Source organism: Sardina pilchardus, chromosome 10 (assembly GCF_963854185.1).
Source record: "Sardina pilchardus chromosome 10, fSarPil1.1, whole genome shotgun sequence".
In the NCBI taxonomy this organism is placed as follows: domain Eukaryota; kingdom Metazoa; phylum Chordata; class Actinopteri; order Clupeiformes; family Clupeidae; genus Sardina; species Sardina pilchardus.
This window is the reverse complement of record NC_085003.1, coordinates 20,482,123-20,499,792: the sequence shown is the minus strand read 5'-3', so window position 1 is coordinate 20,499,792 and position 17,670 is coordinate 20,482,123. Positions and strand designations below refer to the sequence as shown.

At 44.7% G+C, this 17,670-nt stretch overlaps 2 protein-coding genes across 2 annotated transcripts; both read right to left on the bottom strand.

The window, feature by feature from the left end:
• zgc:153031 lies at positions 1 to 3,632 on the bottom strand. The gene is made up of 6 exons (XM_062546910.1): positions 3,129 to 3,632; positions 2,916 to 2,965; positions 2,676 to 2,781; positions 2,111 to 2,237; positions 1,346 to 1,461; positions 1 to 826 (listed from the first exon to the last, which is right to left on the bottom strand). Exons 1-6 carry the CDS (start codon positions 3,230 to 3,232, stop codon positions 751 to 753), a joined length of 579 nt encoding a protein of 192 aa, XP_062402894.1. The 5' UTR covers positions 3,233 to 3,632; the 3' UTR covers positions 1 to 750.
• Positions 3,633 to 3,850: 218 nt separating this feature from the next.
• Positions 3,851 to 16,421, bottom strand: cry1b (cryptochrome circadian regulator 1b). Its single transcript, XM_062546908.1, has 13 exons — positions 15,734 to 16,421; positions 11,946 to 12,054; positions 11,472 to 11,614; positions 10,342 to 10,526; positions 9,913 to 10,001; positions 8,673 to 8,813; positions 7,980 to 8,291; positions 7,570 to 7,721; positions 7,005 to 7,207; positions 6,738 to 6,833; positions 5,947 to 6,078; positions 5,274 to 5,339; positions 3,851 to 5,156 (listed from the first exon to the last, which is right to left on the bottom strand). The coding sequence occupies exons 1-13, from the start codon at positions 15,889 to 15,891 to the stop codon at positions 5,080 to 5,082; spliced, it is 1,863 nt and encodes a 620-aa protein (XP_062402892.1). The 5' UTR covers positions 15,892 to 16,421; the 3' UTR covers positions 3,851 to 5,079.
• Between the last annotated feature and the right edge of the window lie 1,249 nt (positions 16,422 to 17,670).

The following is a 17,670-nucleotide window of genomic DNA, read 5'->3' as shown; positions in this document are numbered from 1 at the left end:
TTCTCCCAGCGTGAGTCACGGCGCCCAGCGCTCACTCGCTACAGTAGCCTGCGTGACTCAACCGGCGATGGCGTCTGACAAGAGAGGGGACATGGCAGACCAGGATAGGGAGCCGCAGGAGACGTGAGGACGCTGCCTTCGCACCGCACCGTCCATCTTCCGACTGCCTCCGCGCCGCCCGCGAGAGTCTTACGCACGCTGGCTGGCCGCCGGCCCGCGCCGTCTCCGCCGTCAGTGGGCCTCAGCCGCGGTGACAGTACAGAGGGGGAAACTCGGATGACTGAGAGTGGTGGCCTTGCTGGAGATACGGTCATGGCCAGTTTATTCTGTCGTGCTATGCGATCACCAGCGTTGCTGCAGCTGATGAATCATGCTGGGGAGAGGCAGATGGCCTCTGTTACTGGAGTCATTTCAAATCATAATGAGACAACTGACTGATGCCTCTGCTGTCTCTCTGTGTGCAGGTGCTGGTTTCTTTTGGAATTACTATCAAATCTTTACTTGAAGCATGTATTTATAAAGATATTCATGTACAAAGGCAGTAAGTACTAGTAAGCAGTTTGGGTTTTGACTTGTAGGATCTAGATGTACGTAGCATCCCTCAGGGTGGCCTGTGTGGTGGGTGAATGTAGGATATCATGGTGGTTTGTTCTGGCTGGTGACTTCCTACACGATTTCCTACAGTGCAGATCCTCATGGCTGATCACGTCCAGTTTTTATTATGCGGTCCACTGTCCTCCATCCTGCAGGTCAGGTCTTCTTGAAAACTTGGAACTGAAACTTCACACCGTTATCTTCTTGAATTTCATGTGGCACGCCAGGATATCTGATTTCAAAAAACACAAAGAGGAGCGCCGTTTTTAGACATCCTTAAGGACGGTTAGGGTTACATTGTTGGACAGCAGTGTGGACTAGGGTGCATAATTTAAAGCTATGCATTAATCTACGGTCCATTAAGAAAAATGCATTATTTGCCAATTAGGTTACAACATTATCTACGGCTTGGTACTGTACGGTATGCAATTCCATTCTAAACGTTTCAGAATAAGAATTCAGAATTGGTAAAGGAATGATGGTACGGTATGGTATAGACCAGGCTGGATCCACTGTAGTTGTGATTGGGTGACAGAACATTTTCCTAGTTTCCTAGTGTTTTCCTACAATGTCGATGTTAGCTTAATGTAATAGCCTAAACATGGTTGTTAACCAGTCTACTGAAATTAGTAACCTTTACAAAACGTACAGAAACCCTTTGATCAGTGCTGGATGGGAGATGGACTTCTATGTAAAGTCTATCAACTGCATCTTCTCCACAATAATTGCATCCATTTGACTGATTCCATACCTGTCTTGTTTCCTATACACGTTGCGGTCAAAATCGGGGAAAAAAACATCACAGTCAAAGTCAGCCATGATGTCCGTGAGGTAGATCAAGTCACACCAGGGGTGTTCCAGGGCCTCCTGTGCAGAGATAAGAAGAAAGGCTCAACATCCAGTACTCACAATGCTCCTGCAGCCAAAGTACCATGATTCAGGCCAAATGTTTGACACATCTTGACAGTATCCTGTTTTTGAAATGCCGCTCCCTCTCCTTCAAACAAGCAGTGACGCCAGATTCCCTGAATCCTCTGAAGGTACACATTAGATTATCAAGAACCAGAAACCTACATTTCATGCAGGGTTGAGCTTGGCCTGCAACATTTCACAACCTACTCTAGGTGAACCCTAGATGACCCTGAACATGGAGCATGGGCCGATGCAAACTCACGGCATGTCATGTCTACACCAATGCTGCACAATTCATTGTTTTGAAATCACACATTTAAACTATTGCAATCAAACACTGCAATTAATCGTGCAGATCTGTCTCAATAGTTAATGTTGTGACATCATTGATTTTTGTGCTGCGTTTTTGATGCACTTGGCATGCTCACCAATCATAAGTGGTCCAACTTTACTTGGAATGTTGAGCTTGACTTTGAAAAAGTATAACAAAAAACAAATTGCAATATTTTGTCAGAGAAAACACAATTGGATATTTCCCCAACATTGTGCAGCCATGTGTGAGAGAGTCTCTTTTGAGAGAAAAGAGCATTGTAGACAGCCTCACCCTGTAAACAGAGGGTCCTCCCAGGATCCAGATGGTCTCCACCAGATCAGCCTCAGTGCCCTGCGAGGCCAGATGCACGGCGCTGGAGAAGTCATGGCACAGGTAGTGTGCTCCCTCTGGCACAGAGCTACAAGTCAACAGAGCAGGGACACAGCAGCCTGAGGGGATGCCTAGCTGCTGCAGAGTTGTCCAACAGCGGCTGGCTGCTTATTAGCCTACAATCGCCCATTGTTTATTATACAGTAGATTTCTCTATTTCTAATACATTTCTCTCTATTCACCTATAAGAGGTATCCACCCCCTTTTACTGCTTTTATAAACTGAATTGAGCTTTCTTAAAATATACAATTATTTACAGAGATCCCTCTTTAATGTGAAAGTAGATTTCTACAAAGTAACATTAATTCATTAAAAAATATATAAAACAAAGTAAGTGATTGCATAGGCCCTATAATGCGGCAACTGTGAACAGCTTATCTTTGCACATACAGTATTTGAACAGTAGCCTAGTTCCCCGGTGACCTTTTGTAATCTTCTAAAAAGCCAACTCAAATATGCTGCTCACCTCAAAACTCTGCTCAGCACCACGTGCATGGTGTTGGGAATAGGGAACACTTTCTCTGGGCAGGAGAACCAGCTCGCTCTACCCCAGACCAACATATTCTTCTTCCCTGTAATATGATGCAGGCATTTTACTGATATTTAATGAGCTATGTGACAATATATTTCAAATTATATGGCTGCAGTAGCCTCATCTTGAATCCATGCTTTTTGGATTTGTGTAAGAATTCGAATTCACAATTACCTGGTGTAGAGACAGTTGAAATTGTGTCCAACAAAAACTGAAACTCTTTCCTAAAAACAAAAAGAGTCCACTGATGCATTATATGGTCACAATTTAACTGCATATTTAGCCTTTAGAAAAAGACCTAGTAATTATTATGTCACAACATTATGTATTATGTAACAACATATGGGACCAATAACGTCGTGCACAACCCCACAAAAGATGTCTTACGGTAAATCCCACGGAAGATGTCCGTCTTTTCCTATACCCATGTCACTGCATGCTGCTGCTATCAGGCGTATGGGTTTCATCTGAATATGCCTTCTTGTTTTCATCGACACGTTTTCACTTGGTAGGCAACGCACTCCCTAAAGACACTTGCGCTGAACATAAAATTCGCTGATTCTTCGAAATGATCACGACTCACTCACGATCTAAAATAGGCTATCAGATTGGTGTTTGTTTACACCGACTGCTCTCGATTTGCTCAATGATGGCCGAAAAAATCTGGAAACTCTTACATGACAGGCACGTGAGAAGCCTTTCTAACCAATTCCAGGCAAACGTGACCATCTCAGCGAAACAACAAATACACGTTCGCTGCTGTGAGAAAGGCCTTTATACCAGAGGTACGAACGTCCAGCTTCAGAAAGTAAAAGTCCAACGTATTGGTTACTTTGCACTTGCCTCAGGTGATTAATTAACTGAGAGTGCTGATTAGAATCAGCGAGTGAATGGTTGGTACAGATACAGTGGTAGGAATTTTAGCGTGGCCTTGCCTACTTACTGCAGCTGGATTTTTACACCTCTGGCATAGGTGTATTCAGGCGAACCTAGTAGGTTAACCTGAAATCTGTGAAACAGGTTAGTCCGGGTCCACGAAGGCTATGTAACCACTTTGATAATCGTGACATGTTTTAAATGAAACGCATTAAGCAAGGAAATAATCATTTCATGAATTTCTTTATTTTCAAAATTCAGCTATTGGCTGACAATCAAACATAGTAGAACATTATGTTCTCCCAAAGACAGAACATTGGGCAGTGGTAATAACATTACATTAAATTGTTTTTTTACACAAATAACGTCTGCAATACAAAAAATGGCAGATAACGCAACAAACTACAGCAAATCACAGAGAACTGCTGGAAATATACAGTTGAACAGATATTGTTTATATACATATATTGGTGAAATTAATTTTACTTATATACACTTTAGAATGCTGTCACAGTTAAAAACAGTTGACTACAATATAATAAACATTTGCTTTCAGTCAAAGCTGTAAAAAAAAGTCAACATCAAACTAATCTGGGAAAAAACAACAACTTTTTCATAGAAAAACTGCTGGTTGTCTGCACTTGTCCTTATGTCCTGTTCAGCTAATGTCATTGATTCAATATGTGAATTATAACCACAGAAATCCCTTCCCCCAAACATCAAAAAACACAGAGAAGGTTTAAGTTCGTTATGAAAAACAAAAATGTGACATACAACAGAGAAGCAATTTAGAGGAACAGAGCTGTCCGGTATACGCCTGTCCATTTGGTGCATCCTGTGTTTTGGCTGTATTTGTTCAGGCAACATTTTCCAGAGCCATAACAATATAGAGACAGACAACACAAGGCCAACAACTGATGAACAATACATAAAATGCACAGGAATATTGGAAAATGCTTCCTTTACCAAACCGTAACGATGGTATTTTGTAAGTCGACACATTTTTATTTCTAAAAGAAACTACTTCCTCTGCAGTTTTACTTTAAGGAGAAACAGAATCAAATGTACAATTTCAGAATAAATTGCAAAAATACATACATAACAGGACTAAGTTCCCTGACAGAGAATAGGGCCAGTACAGAACAATAGTTCTTTCCGACGAAGATCCTCAGGAGACTGATTGCATGTAAGGTCAGAACTAGAGTTCACCAATTACATGGTCATAAATACAGTATTGTCTCATACAGTATGTTACGTGGATTCCTTCACATCCTCCAGTGTCTCTAATGTTAGGGATGATTCCATAACTGTACCGAAGTGAGAGAGAAACACTGTGTGGGTGTGGTGGTGTGGTTAGTGGCTGTTCGGTCTGTGTGGATCTGGTTAGTGGCTGGTTCTGTGTGGATCTGGTTAGTGGCTGGTCGGTGTGGATCTGGTTAGTGGCTGGTCGGTGTGGATCTGGTTAGTGGCTGGTCTGCCTCTGGACCTTCGACCTGCTGGAGACGGAGTCCTCATTGCGTCTCTTTACTGTGCTCCGCCCTGCAGAAACAGAGATAAAAAAACTGTCTTAGAAAGCAGTTGAAATGATGAACGATGAAAACAATGTATGTGCAAGATATGATGTGCACCAGGGTAGGAACTATGAGGGCCATTTACCTCTCTGTAATGTTGCAGGTTGGGCCTGTTGTCTGTGAGATGTAGTGGCTTCTCCCATCATAAACCCTTCAAAAACAATACACTTGTTGTGAGTGGACACTTAGACACATGAACTTCACAATCAACTATTGGCACACTCTGAATTAATAAACCAGGAACAGTTATCAGAGTATACAGAGATAATGCAACTGCAACCATCACCGATGATATTGTATTGCTGTTGATCAAATTCTGGCAACAAATATGCTTCATTAATAGCTCTGGTTGAGCAGGAGGCGGACATTTCTGGCACGGATGTACACTTCAGAATACTGGCTCTAGTGTGGGTGATAATCACGGGGCCGATGGCTGTGTGTGGTGTGACTGTGGGAATCAGTGGCAGCAGCGATGGTATTCACTAGCGTGTAGGTTTGGGTTGTGCATGGGAGGCTGAGTGCAGTGGGTTAGTGGGCGCTGTGGGGGTGTGATGGCTAATTGTGATCCGCATTGCGTCACTGAGCAGCAGCTCTGCTGGCCTGGTGTCTGACGTAAGTGGTCCAAGTGTGTGTGGGTACTGTATGGGCGCGGGCGACCGCTAGGGTGTCTGACGTAACTGGTCTAAGTGTGTGTGGGTACTGTATGGGCGCGGGCGGGCGACCGCTGGGTGAGTAATGCGTGGCGAGTCAGCACTCACCCTGCTGTTGGTGCTGTTGGTGCTGCTGGTGCTGCTGGTGGTGGTGGCTTGTCTCAGCATGGCACGGTTCGCCATGGGCACCCGCTGGTGTGCCCACCTGCCCCTCCCTTTGGTGCGCCATCAGAGATCCACCTGTGTAATGCCACACACCACTAATCAGTCTTAACTCTTAACGCAACCAAGCTAAATGAAGGCTGCAACAACACAATAGAGTACAGAAGCCATGACACCGCGTTGCCAAAGCAGTCATTTTGCTGGATCTAAACTAATCAGTTCAACCATAGTGGCAACCAAAGTGGTGGATTTCTTAATCTATTTAAATAATTTCACAACGTTTCAATGACGTTTGTGTTTATAATCCTTAAATTCACTGACGTGCCTTGACTTTACAATGACGTTTGTGTTTATAATCCTTAAATTCACTGACGTGCCTTGACTTTTGAGGCAGAAAACATCAGTCATAGTAGTTGCCTGCCTTGATAAGACGTGAAATATCCACTTTGTTTCTTAGAATTACACCTGACAGGGAATCTGGATTATGTGGCTAAACTGCTTCCTAACAGGTAAAGCATGTTTGAAGGGCTGTTTGTTTAGATCCAGTGGAACTGTCGTCATGGAAACGGTGCGTCACAAATTCCATATCACTATGTCCGTTTAAAATCAAGTTTGAATGTTTAAGTCTGAAATGAACACATAACATGAGCTCATCCCTAGTATTTGACTGGCAGTGGCCCTAGTATTAGTGGGCAAAGGACTGCCCCTATGAAGCGGATGGCAGTACTGGACTGTACCTGATGTTGATGGACCCTCCTGAGGGCTGTCGCCAGAGGATGCTGCCATGCCCTCTGTAGCACTGCTGGAGTTGGATGGCACTGTGGCAAGCAGTCCTGTGGGAAATGCATGGTGCAAGAGATGTAGAAGATTACCCTCTATTATTCATACCAGTCTGGTTACTGGGTGACTTATGGGGAACAGGCAGATCATGACGCATCGCTGATCTCTTTAATGCTACGTGTTGATGTGTTACAGAGCCTGTTACAGAGTCCAAAAGTACTGACCTAGTCCCCTGTAGCAGGACAGCTGCTGGTAGATCTGCTTCATGCGCTCAATGTTGACCCTGCTGGCCTCTGCGTGGTTGACCATTGGCTTGGGGTAGTGCACGCCGATGATGCACTTGGCTGCCTTCTGCACCCCCTCTGGAGCGTTCCAGGGCTCGTAGATGTATTTGGCTGGGAAGCCCCTGAGTATTGGTAAGTAGCGCCTGAGAGGGGAGACGAGAGGTGCACCAAGAGAGTCAGTGACTTGGGATGAGGGTGGTAGGAATATAGTGGAATGATTATATATTACAACACTGCATATAAATATATAATGGAATATACAACAATATATACAATATAACATAATAAACCGCCATTAGGGCTGTAGATCTTAAAGTAAACTAGGGAAGTGATCCAGAAGTGAACTGAATCTATTCAAGAACTAATCATCTCAGAGGTCTCTAAGGCAGTCTCATTATTGGCAAAATAACAGGTAACTGCATCTAAAAGATGTACTCCTCCCACATGTAGGAGTGAGGAGGAGTGAGGAGGAGTGTGGAGTGAAGCTCTGTGTTAAGGTGCTGACCTGATGTAGTCTCCGTTGGGGTCTGTCCTCCGGCCGAAGCCCACGGGGCAGTAGCAGTGGAAGAACTGCTGGAAGAAGGAGCTGCAGGAGAGCCACATCCAGCTGCCCGCGTTCACACTCCAGTCAGCGTCCAGCAGCAGCTCCTCAAACACCTGCAGAGTGACACAGAAAGAAACACACACACTGTTTATACAGAGACAAAAGTATGGGATTATGTGCTCAACACATGAAACCCATGTTCTAGACTTGCAGAGCCATGGCAATGAAATGAATTCATCACTGTAGTGACTCTGTTTTGTTTACAACAACCCCACTTCCCAAAGTTCTCACCGATCATATGCTACAACTGTATAATACACAGAAATTCCTTTGAGTCTACTCATGTTCCTTGAGTCTAAGCATGAGCTCACCTTCATGCCCTCCTCCCAGCTGATCCACAGGTCTCCTCTGGTCAGGAAGCAGGCCACGGCGTGCCGGGCCAGGTGGTGGATCCAGCCCTCCTGCCGCAGCTGGGTCATGATGGCGTCGATCCAGGGGAAGCCCGTCCGGCCCTCGGCCCACTTGGCCAGCGCCTCGGCGTTCCTGTCCCAGGGGATCTGCACGCAGATGGGGTTGCCCTCCATCTTGTCGAAGCGTGGGTTGTTGGTGGCCGTCGTGTAGAAGAACTCCCGCCACAGCAGCTGGCCGTAGAGCGAGAGCGGAGGAGCGCTGTTCTTCTTCACCTGCAGACAGACACAGGGCAAGTCTAGAGCATGAGCAGACTGCGGGTGGCAAGGCTAACAAGTCCTCTGTGAGGAATGTTGAATGTCAATGCTGTAAAAGCCATTAAGTCAAGAATCAAATCAGTCAAATTTCATCTTTAAAAGTCTACATTTAAAGGTCACCTTGTTGGTGTTGTTTAAGTGAAAATCAATCCTTCTAAATTGCACAAGTCAGTTGTGTCCTTAAACTTTTACAACCACATGTCTGAGCATAAATATGACCTGTTCTTGATGTATGTGTATATATATTCATCTTTCAGACATGTTGTAGAGGTGTCAATGCAAACCTCTGGCCAGCCATGCTAGTGAACCTTTCTGTAGCACTCTGGGCTGAAAGCTCACCTTTCTGTAGAGGTCTGTGAGTTTGGAGTAGAAGAGGCGGCAGGACAGGCAGCCGAAGCGCAGGTAGGGACTCAGGCCCGTGGGGCTGGCCAGCAGCGAGTTGGCGTTCATCCGGGGACGCTCAAAGTTGGCCACCCACGCCTGCACACAAGAGACCACACAATCAAGACCATGTGACCTAGTCTGGTTTTCACCATACTAAACTCAATCTTTTAAGATTGAACATAAGTCTGGCGAGGCTGCGCTTTGTTTCTACTGCACTTCGCGTCGCTTAAGTTTCGTTTTCGGCACGTCACCGGCCAATAGCGTGCCAGGACTAGGGTATGACCGTTTCTGATTGGAGCCAAAGATTCTGGCAGTAAACAGCGAAAATAGATCTGCTGGTATCCAGCCTGAAGCTGCTACAAAGCCCAGAGGAGAGTGGCTGGGCACCACCTCCATTCATGTCTATGGGCAGCGCAATGCAAATCACTGGAGCCCTTGAATATGTAAATGACCATCAACAGGTATTTTTCATGGTGGCAAGATATGAAAATATGAATATGAAGAAACATGGAGAGCCAATAGGTGTGTGCGTGACTCCATACACCGCTAACTGTGCTGACTTAAAAAGATGTATCCTGGGTTTAATACAACACATGTGGGTTAGACATTGTGTCTGCCGGCTGAATGTCAACTTGACACAAGACATGAAAGCCTAGCGTGAGCACTGAGCACTGAGCAGGGCACCTGCTGTTAAGTGCTGCAACCCAGTGCTGGAGCTAGATCACTCCCTCAAGGCTTCAAAGCATTGCTGACATGTTGAATGTACACAATCATTAAATAAGTCAAATCAGTAATCATGTTCACTTTAACGACAAGGAAAGGGGATAAACTGTGTTCATTACCAACAACAATAAGGAACATAATGGCACGGGAATCTTCTGTCAGTCACGTCAATTGCAAACTTCAAAGGAAAGGAGACACTGCCTGGGCTTGTCTACGGTCTATGCTAGCTCATCAGAGACAGGCACTTCACACCAGACCATCAAGTCAGACACAGTCAATCTCCAACGAGGCCAATTACCTAAATTGCAAATACCACATGACTAATAACCAAAGTGAACAGAGCCCTACTCTGATGAACTGGGGTGTTGTATGACTGAAACCGGTATAGCCAGTGCTAACTAACTGAAGCTAACACCTTACAGGCTGATCCTGGGTGTTACCATGGGGACGCTGGGGTTGGGTGCAGTCTCACCTTCCGCTCGAGGTGTCTCTCCAGTCGGGTGAGGGCTTCCGACTCTCCCCCCGGCCACACCGCCGTGCTCAGACCGTCCGTCTCAAAACCTGCACATCCACAATGCAAACCGGGAATCAGCATGGTAAGAGCGCACACAAACACACACACACACACACACACACACACACACACACACACACACACACACACACACACACACACACACTCTCTCACAATAGGACTCTACAAAACGCATTTTACATTTTTATATTTATGTATTTCCACACATGAATGAATTCATAATACATAACTGATATGACAGGCACCATAAACACTCATCACATCCCACATACAGAAAAACAGTAAAGTGGCAATATAACACTAACCGACACACACCTAGACCCACATTACACACACACACACACACACACACATCCTAAAACTCACCCAGCTCCTCCAGGGAAGGCACGCCTAGCTTGTCGTCGTGGTCGTCGCTGACGGGCGTGACGCAGTGGCCCATGAGCTCTGGCGTGATGGTGTCCACCGGCTCCTCCACCACGTCCATGCGGCTGATCAGCGTCTGGAAGCGCTTGTAGGTGAGCGGAGACTGACCGCCATTCAGCTCACTGATCCTGCAGATGCCAGAAGTAGAGAGACCATTGAAGAGCAGGTCATCAGAATAGGGACACTTAATACTGTACATACTGTACAATAACTAAATTAATTTTAACGATAAAGTGTGATTGTATAAAGTGTGATTGTCAACTTGAATGACATGTGTATTGAGTGAGTAAATGACTATGAGTGTGCACGTGCTGCAGGTGGTATTGAGTGAGTAAATGACTATGAGTGTGCACGTGCTGCAGGTCATTTGGTCCCTTCTATGTTCTGATGTGTTCCACAGGATTATTCTGCTACGTGAACTCCCTCCATGTGTTAGCACAACACTGCTCTAACTATCCCTCATCATTCTACTTCAGGCCAGTGAATGAAGGTGTTTCAGCGTTTATGTTCTTCATCCAGATCATGTGAGCAGCTCCCCAAGCTGCTTAAGATGATAAGAAAGAACCTCCAATGATGACCTAATGTTTTTACAGAGTATGTCTCATCTCAATCTATACAAAACAGCAGCAGGAAACAGCACAAGTATAGCACTTGGACAGAGCCCACACTGTATAACTACTACAAAAATGTCAATTATTCTCCTCTCTGTACTCTCAAGCATCATAAGGCCCGATAAAAACCTTTTGAAGAATTACTGTATATCTATGTTGTCATTTACGCCATTTTCAAATGGGCCGTTGCAGATTTTCCACCCGCTGTCATAATGTTGCTGAAAGTGACTGATCCTAATTTGGCAGGAGGCCCTCTGTAATATTCGCTGTCTTATGCAAGCACATGTCAGATGACTAACTTATGCTGTATCTTGCTTGCCTATGTGTGTGTGTGTGTGTGTGTGTGTGTGTGTGTGTGTGTGTGTGTGTGTGCGCGTGTGTGTGTGTGTGTGTGTGTGTGTGTGTGGGGGGGGGGGGGGTGTAATGGTGGGCATGTGACTCAGACCACATGGCCCCACTCACTTGTCCAGATTGTAGAGCGTGTGGGAGACCTGCACCGTCACTTCCACCCCGGCCTCGCTGGCCAGCTTCTGAATGGCGGCGTCACGCTCCTTCCCGAAGGGCTCCGAGTCGTACTCGTACGAGAGACGGGAGATGTTCCACTCCTGCGGCGCACACAAGTGCATGGGGTTAACCGAATGAACTCAGACATTGGTTAGGCAAGACAAGTCTTGTATTTTCAGTAAGATTACTGTTTATCAACTGTCTTAACAAACACGTCTCATTGTAACATACAACTAGAGCGGACCACTTTCACTTGTCTGTCCAGCGTCTCTTTTAGGAGAGTAAACAGCTTAGAGCTGAACTCAGAATGGCCTCTGAGATGCAACAACACCCAAGTTGAAATCCAAGTGCTACTCAACCAGAGCTCATTTCATCCTGTATCCCCACCACTCTCAGGGCACAGGTGAGACTGGGGAGGGCGGGCCACAGTACCTTGAATAGCCTGGGGAAGACATCCGTGGGCTGCCCCCTGATGACGAAGAGCCGCGAGTTCAGCTTGCGGAGGCTGGCGTCCAGATCCTCCAGGCACTGAAGCAGGAACCTGCAACACAGAAAGGACGATGTATGTCAACGCAGTGTTCAGAACTTGATGCCGACGTGAAATGTTGTTACAGAGAATGACTCTTCCCTATTGGGTCATGGCACTGATCAAACGAGCAATACCAGCTGTATTTTCAGTTAGTCTATTCTTTCACCATAATTTCCAGTCACTTGCCTGCCTACACAAACAGTATCCACCCAGCTATTAGTGGAGGTTGAATGGTACGCCTCTGTAAGAACTGAACGCATCGCTGTTTATTCTGTAGATTACTCTGATGAAAATGAGTCATGTTGGTGAACGGTGATCACCTGAAAGGAACCCCAGACAAGTCACAAGTGCGACAATTACACTGAAAAAGTCTAATTCATGATGAGATGTTTGTGAGTGTATCTTCCATTAAATGCCTAGTCTGGCTATCATCATTTTAAGCTCAATCTTTTAAGATTGAACATTAGTCTGGGGAGTCTGTGCTTTATTTCTACTGAACAAGTCAAGAGGTCTGATCAATGGGCATAGTTCAAATGATTCTGTACGCACTTGGATAGTCTTTAAACCAATCAGACCAATGATCTGGGTGCGCCTATTGGATAAGCTAGTTTGTGATTGGACCCCAGAGAACGTGGACAGGAAGTAGGAGAAATAGATGTGCAGGTTTCCCGCCTTAGCTGCAGGGCGAAATCCAAATCGCCGGCAGATCAGGCAGGGTTTACCCAGCCTATTAAAAGTCACTAATTAAGAGAAATGGTATCATCTTGCTTTCTTTGACACAATGATACCTGTTACAATTGTTAAAGTATCTTCTCCTACTATTATGCACTAGGATTTGTGATTGAGTCTTAGCCAAAGAAAAGTTGTTGTCAAAAGTCACCACTTGAGGGCACTCATATTCCAGCCCAGAACAAGAGTTGGTATTACAGCATCCACTGTTGTGACTAATAGCTTCTCCTCTCAGAATAATCTCTTATTCTAAATACAATTTCATGTTTTCAATACATGAAGATGGAAGACTGTTTGTATACTATGCTGTTAAATGAGCCGATCTCTCTGAGACAGCTATGTCATTTGAAGCTTAGCATATATTTTCAATGAAATGAAACTTTTGGGGCATGATGATTAATCAAGAAGGATGGTTTCATGCCTGAAATTGTTAAAGGCTGTCCAAATTGTGGATTGCATGGAGTCTACCACCCATGCCAAGTGTTGAGAAATGTCTTAGAAGAATGCAGAATGAAGGGCATCTGGCTGGTTGCAAGGCCCATGGGCATCAGAAGAGCAGGCCCGGGTCAAATCAAACTCAAACTTTGACAGATAACAGGGTGGTGCAGCCACAGGAGGGTTACGAGATGTCTGGTCTCAGCTAGATTCCCTGTGCCAAGTCATGGTTATAACATTTGTGTTACTCCATTCTCTAGACATTCTTCTACAATGTATGTTTACAGCTCCATATTATGTCCATATGTAAAACATAGTCCCAATCCACCAACTTTTCACAATTAGTTTTATGTTAGCACTGCTAACATGATCAAGTACAAAGTCATCACTTTTGCCTTTACAATGACTTATGGACTTGTTGACATTTCTGGTACATTTTGGTACACCAATTCCATGAGTTTCCTGACCGTGTTTTAAAGAGTGAGCAGTGCCTATGACTTGTAGTACAACTGATAAAAACGAAATGAGTCTGGATTATGGTTGTATCAGGGGTGAGGGCTCTCCAATGACCAGTGGTCAGCCCACATGACAGTTTCATATGGCCCCTGGGTTGATTTAGATGTGATGACATTTGCACCAGCATATCAAATTTGTGTTCCGTTCTTTCCGAGTTAGCTATTTCAGAACACTCCGCTAACTTCAGCTTTGGGACTTTGGCTTGAGGCCCCTTTAACATCAACTGTGCCATATATCACCGCTGTATGCCAGCCCATCAAAACTGCTTACTGGGACCTACAAAGCTATTCTTTGCAAATAATGTGCCAGTTGTCGCTTGACTATAAACATAATCAGACATGTCTCTCTCCCCCTACAAGAAGACAACCTGGCCAGTGGCCCATTGGTCATTTGAATCTGAGACCCCTGCTTGGTGAAGAATGTCTATGCTTGACCTGATTTAATCAGGAGATAGCAATTAGCATACAGAGACTGTGCTCCTGGTGAAAAGAGACAATATTTAAAATGTCTCTAATGCTCTAATGTCAAGACTTGCAAAGACTTCTGATCTGAGAGGGATTCTAATATATCACTTCTAAAAGGTTATCTCAGCATATTAAATGTGTTCTACACAGGGTCTGTCTGTAAAGCAGTAATGAAACAGATTAATCTCCTAAGATCACAGCCTGCCAAGGTGACAAGATATCAAACTACAATTAATCTGTGGGGAAGACTTCCAGTCAGCAGTGTACCACTTAAGGTTTAAAAAAAAAAAAAGCTTGGGTGATGACGGTGACTGTCTGGCCTCAAGGCTCCAGGAGTTGCTGCTTGCCAGTGACCTCCCGTGCAATGCTGGATGCCTATGTGGGAAATCTGATTACAGCAATCCTGTCTGAGCTCCGGTGCCCCTCCAGGGGCAAACCGCCGCAGTGCCGGCTGGGTCAGTCAGACAGACAATGCCGGTGCTCACAGACTGACCGGCACCCACCTCCACCTGAGCACCAGGAGGGGGTGACTCTGGGCACAACACCCCTCTCTCAGGTGGATGCACAGGGGCTGGAGTCTCGGCTTCTGTGGCTCTCACTGTATGAGCAGCTGCCTCCCACTTCCCTCTTCTTCTGTTATTACTAAGTAATTGACTGTTCTCATCTCAGTGTATCAAACTGTATATCACACTTTATTCTTGTGACATATCTTGTTTCAGCGAGTTCACGAGGCATAACTAACCCAACATGATGAGAGGTGGAGGAAAGGCAACCCCGAGGACAGTCTGTACACTATGTGACTGCTGAGTCCCAAACATTGGCACCGTCACATGCAGTACCCATAAGAGGAAAGTGTGCGCGGGACTGGTAGAAAAGTAGGTCAGAGTCGCAGCGCGCTGCAGTGCCGTAACAGTCTGTTTTGACACACTGCCCTACTTACAACAGGCCAGCTCAGGTTGGGGGAGGGGGAAGGTGGTCATCCAGGTTATATCATCACTCTATGAGAAACTAGTGTCTATTCCATTTCTTGGATACCCTGTACACCAAATTCTTGCCCCTTTGAAATTTCACAAATGCTTAAGTTACATATATGCAATGTGTATACAAACACTCCACACCCAGCCACATACACACCCCCACACACACTCAAAAGTCACAGGATGTACTCTGAGCACGGGCAACACTCTACTGCTGACAAAGCAGAGCAGCTAAAGCCACCATTTCCAATGCGATTCCTGATGTGGGTTTTAGCCAATACTCCTAAATTATCCAAGAATGGAAATGCCGTAGATTGATAATAGTACAGCTAGCAACACTAGTTCACAACCCAGGCCATGTTTTATGGCCTACATGTACATACGCGGGACTGACAACACGGAAAGACTGCACCCGCATTGCTGCCGAGAACCGAGGACAAATGACCTTTTAACCTACCTAACCCATATTGTTAAAACATGATGCATGGGACTTGTATCTATCGTTAACAACAATAAACCCTCACATAATCACCACTGCTTTTCTTTAGGAACAAAATGTTTTCAACTTACCTCCATCTGCTAATTCCAACGTTGGAAGACCCTGCGAACCAGGGATCTAGAATATAAACACAGCGCAAGGTGTCTGCTCCTCTTATTGAGTCCCTTAACGAGGGATTGTCGTGGAGCCGCAGTCCCTTCCTGAACCAATGCACTGTATTCACCACCATAATTCCTCGTATGATAACCGAATATCCCTGCAGATAGAGCCCACTGGATACCAATGGCAACTTTGGACACAAGTAAAAATCAAGACTTGTGTGGAAATTGTAAGACGAAAACAAGCGAGAAATGATAACTGGATTCAACCTTGCTCAATAACTTTTCCCATGGCTGCAAAGAACCTCCGTGGAATACACGATGAAAAATAGAGAAATTATAACAGATGCTGCAGCCTATACGTCCTTTAATGTCTCGTTTCTTCTCTGCAGGTTAAATGCAACAAAATTGCAACAACGTTGCAAAATCGTCCTGTACGCGCGATGATGAGTAGGCTAACACCTGTAACAAAGATCTCGCCCTGAGTCACCAACGTTCGATAACAATTGCAATGCTCTGTCGAGAAGAGCGCTTATGTCACTCTAATTATCGAAAACGTGATGGTTTCCCACGACAAAAAGCTAGTTAAACTGAAAGGTTCATTTACTGCGTCAGTCATCCATACAATCCCTATGGGTTCCCCAATGCGTCTTGGATGTTGTTGTTATGGAAGAGGACTTTATGTAATTCACTACAAGAGCTTCCAGCTATGGCTTTGGCTCCACCCACACGAGCGGAACAGGACATCCAGTTGGTCAATAAGCCGCCCATACGTAAGCATTCACAGTCACGTTTTTGAAGCGTGGCAAGTCTTTTACTAAGAAATGTATTAGTAGGCTACGGTTAATGAAGTATATCTACCAAAAATGTAACTGTAACAATCAGACAATTAATCGTGATGTCGTTCGTGTATCTTATGGCGTAAATAGCTTGAATGTAACACATTTGTTGCCTTGTCGGTGATTGGTTGGTGTACATTGTACAATGTCCCGGATGAGCACATGCACTAGGTGAGCTTTGTATATAGTGGCAGGGACGTGGGCAAAGCAGGGTTCGCCGTTTAACCCTTCGCACTCATGTGCTGTATGGCAGGCACATGCATGCCCAGTATAAACTGTGAGCTGTGCAAGTCAAAAGGAGCGAAAAAGGGGCAGGATAAAAGAGAAGCATACATACTACATACATACATGCATTACATAACATAGGCCGCCACACACCTAGATAGGCCACATACAACCATGCGGTGTGTACACAAGTGACACAATACACTTTCTTGTTTTGGAAACAATAAAACATTAATTTGAATGTCTATATGAATATGTGTGTGTGTGGTGTGCATGTTTGTAGGCTAGGCCCATGCACTTTTTTATGTAAGCTAATATGTTGTGTGTGTGTTTTTTTTATCTGGACTTTGAGTCTGTAAATAAAGTTAGACAGACAGACAGGTAGATGCACGTTTTCTTGAAATATCTGAAACTCTTTTGGACTACAGCCTAGCAGGTAGAGAATAGACGTTAGTTAATATCATTGTAACTAGGGCTGTACAATTAATCAAAATTGCAATTTGAAGTAAAGAAAGAAATGGATAAAGTAATGTGTATTAGTGTGTTTTATTATCTGTGTTCTACAAATTAAAAGTGGACATTCTTTTAGGGAAGACTTCTGAACAGCTGTGGATCACAACTTTAGGTTGTAAGGGTAACATTAGAAACAGATAGAAATGCTACAAACACGAATAAACTGTGTCGATCAACTTCCATCACATTATACCTAAATAAAGGTAGAGTTAGAGCAATCCAATGCAGTTTCTGTTATTGTATATATATTTTTTTGTACTGGACCTCTTACAGCTGCCGAGTATTTGTATTTCACACATGAGAATGACACATTCGGTCAGGACTTGTTCCACT

Excerpts from the sequence above, each read along its gene's own strand:
- zgc:153031 (XM_062546910.1), bottom strand. The coding sequence starts at position 3,232 with ATGAAAACAAGAAGGCATATTCAGATGAAACCCATACGCCTGATAGCA. Across the intron at positions 2,238-2,675 it reads GTGCTGAGCAGAGTTTTGAG|CTCTGTGCCAGAGGGAGCAC; the intron begins GTGAGCAGCATA and ends GTTGACTTGTAG. Across the intron at positions 1,462-2,110 it reads GAGGACCCTCTGTTTACAGG|GAGGCCCTGGAACACCCCTG; the intron begins GTGAGGCTGTCT and ends ATCTCTGCACAG.
- cry1b (XM_062546908.1), bottom strand. The coding sequence starts at position 15,891 with ATGGTGGTGAATACAGTGCATTGGTTCAGGAAGGGACTGCGGCTCCAC. Across the intron at positions 12,055-15,733 it reads GTTGGAATTAGCAGATGGAG|GTTCCTGCTTCAGTGCCTGG; the intron begins GTAAGTTGAAAA and ends TCTGTGTTGCAG. Across the intron at positions 7,208-7,569 it reads CCCAACGGAGACTACATCAG|GCGCTACTTACCAATACTCA; the intron begins GTCAGCACCTTA and ends CTCCCCTCTCAG.